This window comes from Lepidochelys kempii, chromosome 3 (genome assembly GCF_965140265.1).
Source record: "Lepidochelys kempii isolate rLepKem1 chromosome 3, rLepKem1.hap2, whole genome shotgun sequence".
Classification (NCBI taxonomy): Eukaryota; Metazoa; Chordata; order Testudines; family Cheloniidae; genus Lepidochelys; species Lepidochelys kempii.
Genome location: NC_133258.1, coordinates 45,574,084 through 45,592,766, shown reverse-complemented (window position 1 = coordinate 45,592,766; position 18,683 = coordinate 45,574,084). Strand labels below are relative to the sequence as shown.

General features: G+C 41.5%; 1 protein-coding gene across 2 annotated transcripts in view; it reads left to right on the top strand.

Moving 5' to 3' along the window:
• GCLC (glutamate-cysteine ligase catalytic subunit) overlaps positions 1 to 18,683 on the top strand; it is a 57,030-nt gene that overhangs the window by 15,694 nt on the left and 22,653 nt on the right. For both annotated transcript variants that reach the window (XM_073336265.1, XM_073336264.1), the window contains exons 2-6: positions 7,872 to 7,984; positions 11,039 to 11,221; positions 15,286 to 15,399; positions 16,055 to 16,113; positions 16,197 to 16,333. In XM_073336265.1, the coding sequence (XP_073192366.1) occupies positions 7,872 to 7,984; positions 11,039 to 11,221; positions 15,286 to 15,399; positions 16,055 to 16,113; positions 16,197 to 16,333 (606 nt within the window). The remainder of the gene's footprint in view (positions 1 to 7,871; positions 7,985 to 11,038; positions 11,222 to 15,285; positions 15,400 to 16,054; positions 16,114 to 16,196; positions 16,334 to 18,683) is intronic.

Sequence of the window (18,683 nt, the reverse complement as noted above, 5' to 3'; positions counted from 1 at the left end):
GTGGAAGGTTTTTCTTGTGGGGGTGGGATTGTTAGGGTGTTGGGAAGCCTCCCCTGTGCAGACCCTGGCTGACCCCAAGCCTCTCCCATTCAGTCAGGCACATCTGCCCCTGTCACCACACCCCTCATTCCTATAGGTGTCTGCAGCCCCACTTTGCCATCCCCAGGATTGTAGTGATTGTTTTTATTTTTCTGAACACTTAGTGTGATACTGAAAATGGGCATGTTAGGGATTTGGTGTGGTGCACTGGGGTGTCATGATATGGTGGACTAATGTTGCACTCAGCACAAACTACTGCCTCAATTTGATTTCCTTACTTTTTAGTGTTTGCATTGTGGGGATATATTGCTTGAGCAACTATACCTTCGGGGGCGTGTGTGTGTGTGTAAATCTAAGGATTGCTTCCAAATGAGATTATATGTAATGCGCGGAAATGGAAATGTACAGAACGTGACTGTCCCTTAAAGTGTGCCAACACTCTCACAGCAGAGATTACCTCTCTTCTCTGCAGGACTAGCTGAATGCAACTGTTTGGCTTTCTTTGTAGCTAGTGATCTGCTTCTATCCCACAGAGGATGATTCAAGATTTGTCTAGGAGTTGGGTTTGTAGCCTTGGCTGTAAAGATCTGAAGAGTCAGAAAATTCTTATCCTGAGAAGGAAAGGAGTACTTGTGGCACCTTAGAGACTAACCAATTTATTTGAGCATAAGCTTTCGTGAGCTACAGCTCACTTCATCGGATGCATACTATGGAAAATACAGAAGATGTTTTTATACGCACAAACCATGAAAAAATGGGTGTTTATCACTACAAAAGGTTTTCTCTCCCCCCACCCTACTCTCCTGCTGGTAATAGCTTATCTAAAGTGATCACTCTCCTTACAGTGTGTATGATAATCAAGGTGGGCCATTTCCAGCACAAATCCAGGAACAGGAGAGTGGGGTGGGGGGAGAGAAAACCTTTTGTAGTGATAAACACCCATTTTTTCATGGTTTGTGTGTATAAAAACATCTTCTGTATTTTCCACAGTATGCATCCGATGAAGTGAGCTGTAGCTCACGAAAGCTTATGCTCAAATAAATTGGTTAGTCTCTAAGGTGCCACAAGTACTCCTTTTCTTTTTGCGAATACAGACTAACACGGCTGTTACTCTGAAACCTGTCATTATCCAGAGAAGCGCTTCTGACCATTAAAATAATGCCATTTCATATATCCTTCTTGTAGTAGGCTACTGCTCTGTGCCCTTTACCTATCAGATATAATGGTGAAGTAAGGATGATCCGGAACTGTTATACAATATACTCCTAGGGGTATTCTGCACTTCGCCCCTGTGCAGAATTCATGTCCTCCCTGAAAATACATTCTGCCGGGAGAGGTGCTGTAGTGACAACTTTTGCCCAACAGAGGTTCACACAGATTGGGTTTAGAAGGGCTATTTGGAGGGACAGACTAGGATGAAGGCACAGGAGCTAGTGGGGGACAGCACTGAGCTGGGGTTGAATGGGAGTGACAGTGCACCGACATGTGGGGATGCAGGAGGAGGCTGTGGGGCCACAGGGGGGAGGAGAAGTGGCTGAGTGTGGGTGTAGGGACACACTGGGACGGGGCAGATGTGTTTTGATTGAATGGGAGATGTTATACCAATAAAATAAAAACCAGCAGGATCTTATTAAAGGGAAAAAGGCAAAATACCACATTTATTGTGAATACAGAAAGAATCATAGTAAGCAGTTAGTTATAGCTATAACATTCCATTCAATCTCCTATTTATTCACGCATTCATTCACACACACGCGCGTTCTGCAAGGTTGTTATCATAGTTACCAGCCTTAGAGTTGCTCATGCCAAGCCACTGGCCAGGTGGCCTGGACATGAGGAGGGAGCAGGGCCTTGTCAGATGCTCATCTGATGCTCCTGGAAGTTGGTTTGCAGAATCAGACCCCAAAGTTCTCACTTTTTAGAGTCTATTTTTATAGGAATTTCTTCCTATGCCAGTCTATGGGAATTGCTTCATCATGCTGTTGCTGAATCAATCAGCAGATAGCACATTCCTGAGGGCTTCGTGCTGCTAGATGTTATCTTGTTCTTTGGTTCTCCCATTCTTGAGGCTGTTGGGTGGATTCCAGTCTGCCCTCCGGGAGGGTCCTTTGGTTATTTCCACTTGACGCCTTCTTCAGCGGATGGACACTGGATTCTTAGGCTGGTACCTCCCTGATCATTCAGTTATTATCCACACCATCCATCCACATACATCCTCTATCTCTATTTTAATCACAATTGTTAATACAACAAAAGTGCAGGGAGTCTCTGAGTGCTGTTTCTGTTGTTAGAGTATTGCTTTGAGTCTCTCTCTGTGTGAATTGCTTTGAGAACAGAAAGAAAAGGAGTACTTGTGGCACCTTAGAGACTAACCAATTTATTTGAGCATGAGCTTTCGTGAGCTACAGCTCACTTCATCGAATGTACTAACACAATTAGCAGCTTGCAAGTTTCACACATAGAGGGAGAGAAACAGTACCAAAAACCAAGAGACCTCTTAATTAGTAATACCCTGGAATTTAAACTATGGGGAATCAAACTCATTTGTGATTTTAATACAGAACTTCTTTAATATGATCCAACAGAGAGACTAGGGGTTAGCCAGAGTCTACATGGGGGAGGTTCCCCAACTCCCTAACAAACCCATGCCCAACTCTTCCATAATTCTCCTATATATACCCAGCAACCCTCCAGGTTCACTGGTAGACTCCTTCCCAGCAATTACTTCCCTCTCCCAGAGCTCCTGTGTTACCACAGACTTCCCCAAGCCTTTGCACTGCTTCTGGGGGGGGTTCAGGAAATACATTTCTGTATTATAGTTAAATGAATTATTACTCAGTTATGTATTCATAGGCCTTGTAAGGAATCTATTTGTCAAGAAACATTTTCTGATTTTTTATTTATTTTTGGTCTGCATTATTAGATATATTTGCTGACCGGTATGATTATATTGTGTTATTTTGACAATAAAAGATTCAGAATTTTGCATAAATTTTAATTTTTTGGCACAGAATTCCCCTAGAAGTAGCAGTAGCTACATATCACAGGTGATGGCAGGTGAGCAGCACAAGGAAAGACCACTGTTTCTTCCCTCAACAGTTATTTTCGTATGTGATGCCACAAGGTTAGGATCTGTTATATTGAGTTTCTTAGATTGTATGTAGGGTTGGTTTACCTTTTTAATACACTTAACTTCCATGATCACTAGGTTTATTTTTCTGTGGATGTGCGTTTTCCATTTATCACGACCCATGCAAGATGCTTCCTTCTCCCCACCAAGGCAAGCTTGCTATGACTCCTTTAAGAGCCAGTGAGCAGACCATTCTGGCCACTCCAGCAAAATGTAGGGTCCTTCTCTTTAGGGAGGGAAGTAGTGAACTCAGCTTACTCCTCTGTCAGAATTACTTCAGCCTGTGCCAGTCAGAAAAACAAGGGACTAGCTGCTTTCATTGCAGATTTGGAATGTTTCTGGGGCATGCAATCTCCAGTCTGTCACTGAACAATTTATTCCCTTAAAATGGCAAGGCATGCTGCCCCATTAGGGATTCCTAGCAATGCTTTTTGTCGGACATGTACACTGGTAACTTGTTCTAATACAGCAGGGGCGGGCAAAGTTTTTGGCCTGAGGGCCGCATCGGGTTTCTGAAATTGTATGGAGGGTCAGTTAGGGGAGGCTCTGCCTCCCCAGACAGCTAGGCGTGGCCTGGCCCCCACCCCCTATACGGCCCCCCGGGACTCCTGCCCCATCCAAACCCCGCCTGTTCCCTGTCCCCTGACAGCCCCCCCTACTCCCGGAACCCCCGCCCCATCCACCCCTCCCTGTCCCCTGACTGCCCCCGCTGCCCCATCGAACTCCCCGTGTCCCCATTCAACCCTCCCGTTCCCTGCCCTCTGACCACCACCCCAAACTCCCTTGCCCTCTATCCAACCCCCCCTGCTCCCTGCCCTCTTACCGCGCTGCCTGGAGCACTGGTAGCTGGCGGCACTACAGCCGTGCCACCCAGAGCACCAGGACAGGCAGCTGTGCCACCCGGCTGGAGCCAACTACACCACCGCGCAGCATAGAGCACCGGGTCAGGCTGCAACTCTGCAGCTGCGCTGTCCGGCAGGAGCTCACAGCCCTGCTGCCTGAGCTGACGCTGCGGGGGAAGGGGGAACAGCACAGGAGGAGCTCAGGGGCTGGGCAGGAGGATCCTGTGGGCCAGATGTGGCCCGCAGGCTGTAGTTTGCCCACCTCTGTAATACAGGCTAGTTAAAACTAGGGAGAAAAGTGAAGAACTACAGAAGGACCTAACAAAGCTACGTAACTAACAATGCCAGGTGAACTTCCACATAGAGAGTGCAAGACTTTTACAGCTATATTGTAGGCAATGAATTCCCACTGAAACTTACCAGTGACTATTGTCCTCTGAATTTTACCATAGATACAAAACATGTGACGAACCTATTTACAGTGAGCCCTGGTTCCATCATGCAAACATGTGAAGTCTGAATATACCAAATTTTTTTTACCTAGCTACAAGAGAAGACTTTTGACAGGTTAAATTTAAATTGTTTAAAGCTGTTCATTCAATGTAACCTACATTAGCAAGCAAATTCTGTGGATTGCCTGGGATTGTTGACAGCGGCTTGATTTATTTTTTTTCCCTCAGTAATTAACAGCAGATCCTTCTGTTAGGAAGGCTGTGGAGCTGTCAGTCAGACCCTTTGGATACAAGATCAGTTATTACATCGACAGCTGGGTGAATGAGGGAGACTGTTTACTAATGTGTTCACATTATGAATCATTTTGGTCGGATCAAGTTTGCTTCCTTAAGTTATCTCAGAGTTCTTTGTAGCTCTCATCTTATTGTCTATAGTTGACTTTACAGTGGAATTTGGTCTTCATTCTTCCAGGTTTGAGGTAACTCTAGCTATATTTGTGGGGCTTCTTTTATTTAAAAAAAAATAAAAAACCCTTCCTAGTATAGTGGGAAAGCTGTGTCAAAAAGGAGGTTGTTGCAGCATGTTTCAAAAGCTCTAAGACTCAGGACGAGTCTGAACACAATTGTGTAACTGAGCGTAGTTGCTCATCTTCTCAACGGGCTCTTGAGCATGGGGTGCTGTTCTTTCACTCCTCTGTTCAACATGTGTTTGGGGTTGTTAGGAGGGTTTGTAAGGAGGTATGGGTGCGGTGTTTTCAGTATGCTAATAGTGCCCAACTGTATGTCTGTCTTGTGCAGCTCAGTGCTTCAGCCACTGTGTAGTTGAGATTGGGGCGTGGCTGAGATAGCTGTCTGAAGCTCAAACTAAACAAGAAGGAGGTGGTGATGGTGGACTGTGGGAAGTAGCCAGAGGAGATGGAAGAGGTAATACAGTCCCTTTTAAAGTAGTACATTCCCCATTAGCCTGCCAGAGATTGCAACTTGGGTGTATGTTAGACTTCCTGCTGCTGCTGCTGCTCAATGATTATTGCCGCAATAACCAGGTCAGTTTTTGGATGTAGACGCTGCTACTGGTATCTATCCCTTTGTTACCTCAAGAGTTGACTTGCAATGCACTGCACATGGAACTACACCTTACAATTATTTGGAGAATTAATCTGGTGAGGAATACCCACAGCTCACTTAATGAGCAGGGTATCTTGCTGGAAGTTGCTCCAGATTCTGAATGGCTATCAGCTGCTCTCTGGGTAGAGGTATAAGATGGTTTTCATTACCTAGAAGGCTGAAATGGCCTGGGTCTTGCCTACCTGAGATCACCTACTGTGAGGTCAGCAGTGGCTCTTGAACTGGATCTCCGGTATTATAAAAGAGAGGGGGCTGCTGACTGGGTATACTCTGCTAGAACTACAGGACCTTAGAAGTTGCTCTCCCTCCTTAATCCAAAATGGTCTGAATTTGGTGATGCTCCAGGCACGCACAAAGCCCTCCATTTGTTAGGGATTTCAGTAAGACATAGGGGTGAGGGGTTTTTTAAGAATCTTTTTTTTCCACTGTGTGCTGTCTGAGATAAGGCTTGATTATTTAAGGCTGATGGAATTAATATTTGTATATTGGTATTAATGCTGATTAGTTATTGTAAGTCCAATTCTAAGGCCCCTCAGAGCTTTTTCTATGGATGTTACTTTTTCCCCCCAATGTTAAACCTAAAGAAATCTCTGACAACTTATTCAACGATCGGCCCTCTCTCTGCTAAGAATGCTTTCTCTGGCTCTCATGCTTTTCATCCTAATTCTTGTTAACTGTATTGTCTTGGAATGCAGCTGTCCTAGAGATTTATAAGTGGAGATGAGAGTCAGTGAGGTAGCTGATTTATGGCCTTAAAACCATTTTTCAAGGTTTTGATCACACAAGACTAATAGCCAGTGGTGGGATTGGAGCACAGAGGTCATTTGTTCTCACCGCTGTCGGTCGTGCTGAGTTGAGCTACTGCATTCTACACAAGCTGGATTCTCTGGATTGGTTCTACCTCTACCAACAGGTGCAGATAATTCCAGTAATCTAGAAGGAGATGGCTAATGTGTAGATTGTTAGCCTCTCCTCATCCAAGAGGAAGGGATAAAGTCTGACAGGCTGAAGATGAAAGAAGATATTTCTCCATATTACAGTTGCCAGTTGGTGATCTCCCAGAAGCTAAAAGCATCACCTCACTTTGAATGGGGGGTAGGTACCTTAGAAGCAGGACAGTGACCCACCTAGTGTTTTGAACTATTTTTCCCAACCATTCAACTTCACTTAAATCTTGGCTGGGTTTGGTTTGAGCCAGCTCTTCATCCAGATGCTGATTTCTTGTGAGCATTGGGACATCTTTGTAAAGGAACTGGCAGCAGACAGTTTAGTTAAATGAAACTGACAAGTTGCACTCTCCCTGCAGCTAGGACCACAAATGCACATATAACTGTTAATTGTTGACACTGCTGTGTTGAATAGTGATTAGGCTCTGTGAAGGGGAAAGAAGGTACTCCATGTGAGCTCTCCTCTCCAAATGGCTTGGCATCCAAACTCCAAATCAGATAGTTTTGCTGAGAATTGATTTTTAGTTTGTGGAGGCTCTCACACCCAGATTCCTGAATTAGGCAATAAGGGGGAGAAGGAAAATAACTTTTCTGTATCTACCAGCATATTTTCATTACAGAACAAAGCAAGAGGACAACATTAAAGGTGCTCTTGCATGGTTGTAAGTCAGTTGAAGTGGTAGTGAATGATGAAAAATTATGTGTGTATTAAAAACTAGTTAAGTCTCGGCTCTGTTTGTTTCTAGACCGTGGCGCATGTCATGGGTTTAGAATTTCTGTTAGTTGTTCACGAGAACCTATGAGATCGTGTCTTTTTGATGTTAGTTGGGATCTGTTGAAACTCATTTTTATCCTTCATGATTTTAACTAACTGTTTTGTTTTGAGCAGTCTTCAATAGTTTGCGTCTCCTGTTTTGAAATAAGAAAAATGTTAAAACATAATGAATTAACTCAGACCTACTTGCTTATATCATGAACATGCTCAGCACAATAAATCCATAGTGCAACTACTTTTTGCCAATAACTCATCAAATTTGATATCCAAAACTATATAGCCGAACTTTCAGTTGGATATTAAACGGAAACTAGGTTAGTAGTATTTTACAGTTAGCAATTTAATTTTTCCCTTCACATAATAAACATATAATTCATTTAACATTCTCTTTTGTTTGAATATTTAAATAGACTTACAATTTCACGATACATACTATACAAAGAAACTGTCTATTTCAGGGGTTCTTATCAGTTTGTGTATAAATTTCCCTACTGTTTAACGTTTTTAAAATTTTCCCTAAATGCTAACATTTTGTGTATTTTCATTCGTTATTTATAATAGGTGGAATATATGCTGGTAGCTTTTGATCATGAACATAAGAAAGTACGTTTGTCACTAACTGGAGAAGAAGTTCTTCATACACTGCAAGAGAAGGGTGAAAGAGTAAATCCCAAGTAAGTAGCAGTTTCTTTTATCTCCTTGTGCAAATGCACTGTTGTACAATCTTTAATTACATAATCATGTATGATTTTTTTCCCCCCAGAGGACCCCTGCCTTATTCAGTACACAGGATGGGTGGTGCTCTGGGCAGGAATCAGGTCTGTGTGATGAAGGAGGTTGTTGTCTGTAGGACTCCTGCCTGAGTATTTGTTGCAGAAGTGGGAGATGTGTAGTGAATTGGGCAGGGAATTGCTGGAAGGAAGGGGAAAAAAAAAAAAAGGATGTTCTCACAGTTGAATGTTACCCTGGAGAATGGATTCTATCCCTCCCTCTGCCATGGAGTTTCTGTGTAATGCTGGGCAGCCCTTTCTGGCCAACTGAACATTTTGGTATATGTCTAAAATGACAAAAAATAAACCCACCACCCAACCCTCTGGCAGTGCATCTCAGAGCCTCGGTCTACAGATTTCAGCTTATGCTATAACACTGAAAAGCCGTTTAGACATTGAGACTTGGGCTCTGAAGCCTGAGGACAGCCGAAGCTCCAGCCTGAGTCCAAACGTCTACACAGCATTTTTTTAGCTCCATAGTGTGATCCTCATGAGCCCAAGTCTGAATCTGTAGACCTGGGCTCTGAAACTCTCTGCCACAGGTATGGATTGTTGGGGGTTTTTTGTTTTTGTTTTTTTGCCATGTTGATATGTCCTTAAGTGCATGTTCCCTGTTTTCTCAGTGCCCACCTTGAGATCCTATGGCTGACAACTCAGCTGCCACTGTCCCGAATGGGACTTGTGTTTTCAACATAAAAAGTGCTATAAAAATGCGAAGTTCTCTGAAAAAATCAGGCCTTAGGTGTTTCAAGTTGGGCACCAAAAGTTTAGCTGACACTTGACAATTTTGGCTTTTTTGGGCAATCTCTGTTCCCCATCTGCAATATGAAGATAACACCTAATCTCTCAGAGGTATTGTGAAGACAAATGTTTGAAGCATTCAGATACTGTAAGAGCACAAGATAAATGCCAAGGAGGAAATTTTGTATTCAGAGCACTACAAGTATGGTATATATTAAATTAGGCCTGGGGTCTCATGTTGAATAGAATAAAAAATATTAAATGACAATTCACTGAATGAGGCAGAGGTCCTGGGGCTGGGCCAGGGAAGAGAACTTTGTAATTAAAGACTGCATCATAATGCGTACATACATGGGGCTCGAATTAGGGCTACACGTTCAACCTTAATTCTGACTTTTCCTCACTTTTTTTTGAGTGCTTGACTTTGCAAGTTTATTGTTCTTTTAATATATGCATATTTAAAAAAAAAAAAAAAGCGGAGACAAATTCTATGTTTAAACTACATTGATTTCCCAGTATGGGTCTTTAGAGGGATTGGACCTTTAGAGTCAGAGCCGAGATCTCTACCACTTTAGCGAAGAGAGTAACTGGTAGCAAGAGTAAGCTTTGAGAGGGGAATACACTCTCTCTGGGTTCTGGAGGAAAATGTTTTCTAGTAGCTACAGACCTTGCACCACAACCTGGCCCCACCCCTACCCCACAATTTGCTACCCCTCTGCATTCTAGTCGGGTGTCTTCCTCCCTGCCTGGGTGCCAGCAGAGGGATACTAGAAATCACAGGAGAGAGTCTCCCTTCTCATAGTTCTGTGCCTAGCACCATATAAACCAGAAGAAGCAATTGCTGGGAAAGTCCTGTTCAGCTACTGCATTCCTGGGATGGAACATGCTTAATGCAGATAAGGTCTTCAGAGAATTTAACTGCCAAACTCTTAAGTAATCTTTGTGCATGTGCAAATGGATTTTTTCAAAGGCTTAGAAATTGGCCAGATTGGGGGCAAAATTTCACAGAAAAGGTGTTGTGGGGTACATCCACCCCATCAGGGTGTGTAACAGTGTGGGGTGGCCTAGTCTCCCCAGTAACCACAGCAGCCCTGGCTCCTACGGCAGCATGGCCTAATGGTCTGGGTCAGTGTAGCAGCCCTCTGTGGCAGGGCAGTGCGGCCCAGCAGCCGGAGTCAATGGGACTGCCCAGTGCGGCCCAGTGGCTGGAGTCAATGGGCTGGGCCACCAGGTCCCAGCCCTGTTTGCAGCAGGGGCATTCACCACTGACTCAGCAGGGATTCTTCCGAAACACACTTAAGTCAAACCCCAGTTCCGCAACCAGATCAATGCTTAGTTCCCTTGGGCTACTTCCTATTAGTCCTTCCACGGCTAGTCTCAGGGGTTCTGTGGTCTTTCTTCCATCTGCAATGTTGGGCAGTTGAGGGTCAGTTGATGCTGGAGCCCAGCTGGTCTCTACGTACTGGAGTGCCGGCAGTCTCTTTGCAGGAGCCTGCAATGCACCTCCATGCCCTTCCAGGGTCAGCCCAGACTGAGCTGAGCTGCTCCTTTTTATGTCCTGGTTCCAGCAGAGATGAGGAGGTGTGGCTTCCTCTGCCCACAGAGTGCTTAACCCTTGCTGAACCAGTGTGGGGCCCGTACACCCCGTCACAGAAAGCAAAAAGCACATCTGTGACGCATGGTAAGTCCCTGCTCCAAAGCATGGAGGCACAAGAGCTTCTCAACCAAACAGATGTAAGAATTTTTTAACATGGGCAAAACCGTGTATTTTTCCCTACACGGGATCGTGGAAAAAACAGAACAGTTTAGCTGATATTTAAACAGGAAAAAATATCAGCCTCCAGCGGACACCCAGCATGCAAAATTTCAGCCCAAATAGTTGAAGTTTGGCAAAGTTGTAAGCAACTTGAAAACAGGGTCTTTGCCTAACACTTTCCCTAATTATCTTAAACTACAAGCGGCACTACTAACTCTGCCCATAATAGAAATCAGTCACAATCATACAGCACTTGGACAGTAGAAACTACTACTTCTCTCACATACCACAAGATAGGTGCTATCCAATTTCAAATTCCATAGAATTTTAGAGACTTGGTAGGTTTTTGAAATATGTGATCTTTCCCAAAGGTTTTAGTGTTCCCTATAATTCATACTTAATAATCTGTCTCTTTTGCAGTTGTATAAAAATATTTAAACTGTGCTATTCTTTCATACCAGCCACCCAACACTTTGGCGTCCAGAATATGGAAGCTATATGATTGAAGGGACACCTGGGCAGCCATATGGAGGAACCATGTCTGAATTTAACACTGTACAAGACAACATGAGGAAACGACGGCGGGAGGCTGCTTCTGTGTTGAAAGGAGATGAGGCTCTTTGTACTGTGACATCATTTCCAAGGTTAGATGCTATCTTTTTTTTTTTCTTTTTTCAGAAATACATATGTAAGGCTGTGGGCTGAATGGCCTCTGTGGGCCTGATGAACATTTGTCATGTAAGCGATTTTCAGATTGAAAAGAAAAAGAGATGAATTTAAACTCAGTTCTAGCTCTTGCTGTTCAGGTCAGTCAGTGCAGCTGTATGTATCACATAATTCATTTTTGATGATTTGGCTATATAGATAAATCTTGTTTACCAAAAAGTTATTTCCTGTTGATGCTGATGTGCTTGTGCCTCATTTTTCATTCTTGTAGGTCACTTAAGCATTTCCCAATAGCTTTGTTGCTTACTGAAGACAGTTACTGAAATTAATATAATATAAAATGAACATGCAGCATAGACCAGAATTCAGAGAACAATCTGTGAGGCAGAGTAAATGATCTAATAAAAGGGGTTCCCTCCCCCCTCCCCTCCAGGTTTATGGAGGGATTTGCTAAACATAACTAATCTGAAGCAAATTTCCAAACCGCTTATCTGAACAAAGCATATGCATACCTAAAGTGGAGCAGAAAACTACTGTTGATACTTTTTGAGGGGTTGAACTGACTTCTAATAGAAAGGGATTGTGGGGAGCACTTTGAAATGAGCATAGTATAAGTACTGCATTGGTATGTGATTATATGTATCTAGACAGGGCATCTGCCTGGAGAGTCCTCTATTCTTTGTATGAACAGCATCTGCTTTAGCTTGTAAAAGAATTTCCAGAAGTAGTAAACTGAAATAGAATTTGGGCATAATTATCAAATAGAAAGAAACATGCTTCATAGTCTCCTCTTGAGAAAAATGATGTTTCCAAGTGGAAATCTGTTAACAGATTAACTTTAGTTACCACAGCAAGTCAAACATGGGAGGAGAATTTTGTTAGATTCTTCATAAAGGGAAAATAAATCCTGCTACACAGTACAACAGGAGGCCTCTTGCAATTCCAGTTTACCTTGTCTGTGTGGCTCCTGAGGTGGTACAGAAATTGATGGTCCTAAAATCTGGCTCATGAGTATTACAAAAATGGGGTTTGCAGAGAAGTTCCCAGTTCTGAGCCAAAAATATGGCTTTTTAAATTATGCCCCAGTAACTTTAAAACGCGTATACTATCAAAATCTACTTCCATTTCATGGAGTACTTAAACTGGTTATGTCTGCACTAACAGGAATGTGTATGAAACCATACACTTGAGCTGTCCAGTGTATTACAGAATTATTTTTGGCGTTACAGCCTTGTAAAAAGATTACACAAATTTACCAGTGTAAGTACTAATCTGCAGCCCCACCCTTGTTATGAAGAAGAAAAACACAAGAATTTTACTCTTCCCAAGGAAGCAGGCAAATATAATTTTGCAAGGCTGTGATAGTAACACACGGAGCTGGTTGAATTTAGTGCTTGAATCTAGTAAATTATACACAGTATAAGCTATTTATAAGATTGGTTTGGTCCATTTAAGCTGATATTTCTCACTGAACCCTTTAGGTTATTTTGATCCTGCCTCACGGCCATCTTGCCTTTAAAGTCCTGTTTGGCGGAGCAGAGTCCAGCTAACTTTCTTTGCTAAGATGTTATAGAGATGATGCAACACTTAAAAATTGCAGGCATCTGGAAAGTTTATGAAAATCAATGAAAGCTGCTGTAGTTCTTCCAGGCAGGAGCAGTAAAAAAGGGGTATAGAAATGTGCTTATTAAAATTAATTAGTAGTGCTTGTAGTATTGCTTATTTGTTGAACTCAAAACACTTGGGAAAAGTGAGTATGCATAACTATGCCCATTTTACAGATACTGAAGCATAAAGAAGTTAGAACTTGTCAGGTTTCACAGTAAAGTCATTGGCCAACCTGGAAATAGAACCAGAGTCATGTGATTCTAAATTTGGTCAGATCAGTAGGCTTCACTCTTAAGGATCAGAGTGATACAGTTTTTCTGGTCATGCAGACTTTGTGCGGTTTATGCCAGTTAGTGTTAAATGTTACATTTTTATCTGATAAGGCAGCCTGTAATGTCTCAAATTAAACTGTAACAAATGCTACACTACATGAAATATTATGCCAAATCTTCAAAAATTCTTTAATTTTGAGTATCTTAAGGTATGCTGAATTGCTTGTTTGCATCTGTGTGCAGCCAGGTTTTCTTTTACAACACTGGGGGTTGCTTTAAAAAGCATAGCCTTGGTCATAGATAGCATGTGGTGTGGAGTTAGTCAATCACTCACACATTTACCTCCATCTTCACTACCCTTTGACTTTCTTATTAAAAATTAGACATATATCTTCTACTTTAACAATTTCTGATTAGTGTCAAAGAGAATGATTAGAGTATATAAAGGTTATCATATCAAATATGTACATTTCATTGGGTTCTCTAAGAGTTGCCATAAGAATACTAAACCTGAAATGTTGGTTTCCCTAGAGCTGTGCAGTTTTCAAATTCAGAAAATGAATTTTACACTACTGTGGACTGAATTCATGTAGTCAAATCAAAGGAAGCTATAAAGCGGAGCTGTTAAGGTACCAAAAGAGGGTAAAACTATGACACAGATAAGACAGCCTCTCAGGTACCTGCTTCAAAGGAGTTAAGACAACAATGGCTGGGCCATCAGTTGGGGGAAGAACCTGCCTGACTGGCACCATGGATTAGGATGTTTTCCTCTTCCTAAGGCTAGGACTGAGATCAGAAGACCCTGTGGGTTTACAGAGGTGTTCCTGGCAGAAAGGAGTGGGCAGAGGGGAGTGGACAACTCATCTGGAAGCCAGTGGGGACCCAGAGTTAGCATGCAGCGAGGCTGGCACATAGACAGACTTGAGAGCCAGGGTCTGCAGCCACCTTGCTATAATTTGGTGCCCAGAAAGGACAGGGGCACCAAAGCTAAATCACGTCTACCTAGGGATTTGAGGAAATGCCAAAAGTATTTAAGACAATATGCATAGAGGTCTTTTTTTATTTTTTGAATCTACTTCTCTGAGCTCTCTGTACCGTTTGGGTAAATCATACTTTGTTTCAGAGAAACTGCTTCTGAGTCACTGCATGATGTTACTGATCATAGCTCATGAAGGAGAACTCTGGCAGTGTCCAAGTCCAGTTGGACCTGCTAGGAAACCTGGTTGGCAGCTAGGAAGGTATAACTTGGAGACCCAGTCAAGAGTGGTTGGGTTGTGGGATCGCACTCCAAAGAGAAGTAAAGGAATGGACCTGCCACTTGAAAGAGGTGCACTCAAGGTCTCAAGAAAGGGCAGGTTGCCTAGGGATGTGACAATAGGTGACTCCTAAATTTACCATAACTGAAAGATGAGGGGGATTATTTTGGTATACTTTGTGCATTTCACAACACTTAGTTTAGTTTATTTCACTGTTGTCTCTGCATTCAATTTTCCATGTTTGTGTGAGTGTTTCGTACAGCAGTGGGAGAAGAGCATTTTTAATTTGTAAAATCACAAATTGGCAGGGTGTCCTGGGACATATGTAGTATCTGAAACTACTACTTACTCTTCTGAAATTGACTGGTTTTCAGGTTGACTTTGTCCCTTTAACAATAACAAGTAAACTATTGTAAACACTACTGAAACAGATTACTTTAGGGATTTGAATTAAACAGTACTGTAAAAAGGATCAGTTGAGGGCAGAGAATGTCACTGCATTTCACTTTTAATAATCACGAGTGCTAATGCATACTATGACATACATGAGGACTAATTTTCTAAAGCTTCTTTTAGTGTTTGCCATTAAAATGTGAGCATTTACTATCCATTAACACATAGTGGTATGAAATTCCACTTATTGCAACCACAGACTAAAACTGTGGTAATTGTTGGCAAATGCTGACCTTTTAATAGTGATTGCCATTAGTCCCCTTTCTTTGTTAATGACTACTGGTGATTAGGTAACACTGAAAAGTGCCTTAGAAATGCCTGCAGTAAATATATTTTTTCACTATTTTTATTCCTTTGTCTATTAAGATCATAGTCTCACCTAACCATAGGGCATTTAATAACATAAAATTATAATTTATTTAATTTATGGCTTACTCAAATTGTCATCTATAGATTAGGATGTCCAGGATTTACGCTACCGGAATGTGAGCCAACGCCAGTAGAAGGAGGTGCTTCAAAGTCTCTCTTCTTTCCAGATGAAGCTATTAACAAACATCCTAGATTTAGGTAAGAGTGAGTCTGGAGGAGAAAGAAGAACAACTCTTTATGTACATATTTAATACACAATTTTATCATCGTGTAAGTGGAATGCAGAGCTATGTGAATAATTGCTGTACAAGTCCCAGGGACATAGACAAAGATGTAATGTTACATATTTACTGTCAAGGTGACCTATAAAGGTAAATAACAATTTCAGCAATTTTAGCCTGATACTGGCAGAATTCACCACATGTTTAACATCATCTATGATTCAGTACGTTACCTTAAAATGGACTGTTTCCCTTAAGTCCTGGCACAGCCATCCCACTCCTGCTCAAAGTAAAATCCCAACGTTCATTATTTTGGAAACATCACAACCATCTTGGAATCTAACTAGAGCATGGAGCCAACCTATTTGAGGTGGACAATATTGTGTAGTTCTGCAGAGTCTTTTATTACAGCATAAGATTTAACCTTTGCAAAACTTCCCTTACCCCATTCTCCCATAGATCATAGGCTTCTTTATTCTGCTTGTGATATTACTGTCACAAAACATAGAATTGACTTCAGTGAAGGACCAAATCTGCTACAGTACAAATGAAAATGAGTGAGAGGCTAAGTGGACAAATGTTTGGAAGTTTTTCCTGAAAAAAGCATTTAATATAAACTGTTTAAATTTTAGTACTCTGACAAGAAACATTCGACACCGAAGAGGAGAGAAAGTAGTGATAAACGTACCAAGTGAGTAAATGTCAGTGGTTTTCTTCAAGTAATTGATCTATGTCTGATGCTTTACTTACTGAATACTTGTATTTTCCTCACAGTATTTAAAGATAAGAATACTCCGTCACCATTGACAGAAACATTTCCTAAGGATGATGGAGAAGCAGCAAAAGCAGCTAAACCAGACCATATATATATGGATGCCATGGGTTTTGGAATGGGCAACTGCTGCCTTCAGGTAAAATACATCTGAGTCTCAAAACGATGTAAAATAATGCAATGACATTCTCTTCCCTATAAATTTGCAAATTGTATCTTACACAGTGTGATGCTTTCTCAAAATCCAGTTAATGACTGTCCACAGTTTACCGTTGTCTAATTTTATATTGTAACTTGATAATTTGCCAATATTTAACGTCTTTATAAGAAGGTTATATTCAATTTATATTGTTGGTAAGGCCCATTTTTGGTCTTCACTGATAAAGAGAGCAAGACTTGGAGAACAGGGTTTGCGTGTCTTGATAATTGTGCTGAAAGACCCCTTTATTTAGCTAAGCACCTTGTCTTGGAGCTCCACCATGCTAAGGTGTGGAAGACATGCAGATCAGGACTGAAGTATGTTTTTGGATTGGTGAAAACCCTTAAGCAGAATCTCACTTCAGTCCTTAGCAGGCCACACTTTGAGGAAATAGTTGCAGGTCACCTAGCTTGCAGGTGGACTTTTGAGAAAGAGGTCAAAGAACTAAGAACAGGGTTCGGGAAAGCTCCCTGGAACATTTTATATTGCAGAGCATCTTTAAATAAATACAAATTTCATTGCTATTTTGCTAAATTTTACACCTGTGTAAAATTCTTTCTTCAGAGATATTTTTAGGTGTATTCTTTTCTTTAACCATGCTGTGAACCTCTTAATTAATCCACACAAGTATTTTTCTGCCGTTATTTACGAAGAGGCATGTAATTCTTGCACAAACAAATCTTCCCCTTTGTACCTTTCCATCTCTCTTCCCTAGTTACTAATTTGATTTTACTTAAGATACAGTAACAGTTTGGCATTTCACAGTGCTCCAGTACCTTTTAAATTTGGTTATTCTGAGTGTCACTCTACTGTAGCAATTTTGCACAAGGGGCTGATGGCTGAGATAGTTCTTGTGTGTTTGACTTTGTGATGATAGCTTCTGTCTTTGTTGTTGCTTCTTTTGTGGTAACCAGGAAGAGATCATTATGTTATGCCTCCATGGAATTAAATAGAATCTTCTAAATGCTTCTTGTTTCACAACATTCTGTAGGCTGCACTTGTAGTAATCCTGTCAAAACACCTTTGTTCCAGATTAAAAGACTCAACAATGAATAAATGAACGAACAAAAAATAAAATCTCATTGACAGCAAATTGCACAATGCTGAGGGGAGAAAGCTCACTACAAACGCAGCTAGGGAGGATCCATGAAATAATACATTCAGACTCCTTTTGCAGTGTTTAAACATTTATATGAAGCATTAATTCTTTAAATATGTCCGTATTTTCTGTCATCTTTTATGTATGTCACCTCGGAAGGAGTACTGTGGAAAGGGATCTGTAGGTCATAGTAGATCACAAGCTAAATATGAGTCAACAGTGTAACGCTGTTGCAAAAAAATTAAACGTCATTCTGGGATGTATTGTAATCAAGACACGAGAAATAATTCTTCCACTCTACTCTGCACTGATTAAGCCTCAGCTGGAGTATTGTGTCCAGTTCTGGGCACCACGTTTGAGAAAAGATGTGGACAAATTGGAGAAAGTCCAGAGAGGAGCAGCAAAAATGATTAAAGGTCTAGAAAACATGACCTATGAGGGAAGATTGAAAAAATTGGGCTTCTTTAGTCTGGAAAAGAGAAGACTGAGAGGGGAGATAACAGTTTTCAAGTACATAAAAGGTTGTTACAAGGAGGAGGGAGAAAAATTGTTCTTAACCTCTGAGGATAGGACAAGAAGCAATGGGCTTAAATTGCAGCAAGGAAGGTTTAGGTTAGACATTAGGAAAAGCTTCCCATCAGAGTGGTTAAGCACTGGAATAAATTGCCTAGGGAGGTTGTGGAATCTCCATCATTGGGGATTTTTAAGAGCAGGTTGGTCAAACACCTGTCAGGGATGGTCTAGGTAATACTTAGTCCTGCCTTGAATGCAGGGGACTGGACTAGATGACCTCTTGCGATTCCTTCCTGTTCTGTGATTCTATGTTTTGTAATTATTTGCAGTCATATGTGAGAACATCTTAAAATTATATAAAATCCTAGTTATGGAGAGCTGTGTAGATATTCATGTCTTATAATGGTCTGGGAGCATAATATAGTAAAATATCATTCTGTGGGCAAGTTAGTAATCAAAAGGTAAAAGAGATGACATTTGATGCACTTGACCATCCCAGAGCCATTCCATTGCTTGATAAGTTGCCCTCTTAGTAGCAGGTATAAAGCATCCCATGTCAATGATGATTTCCTCTTCCCTCCCTTGCCCCATTTTTCTGCTTCTTGAAAAAACATCCATCAGTGTAGCTCAGCAAGTGTCATCATAATATTGGTCTTCAAATGGTAAACTTGGTATATG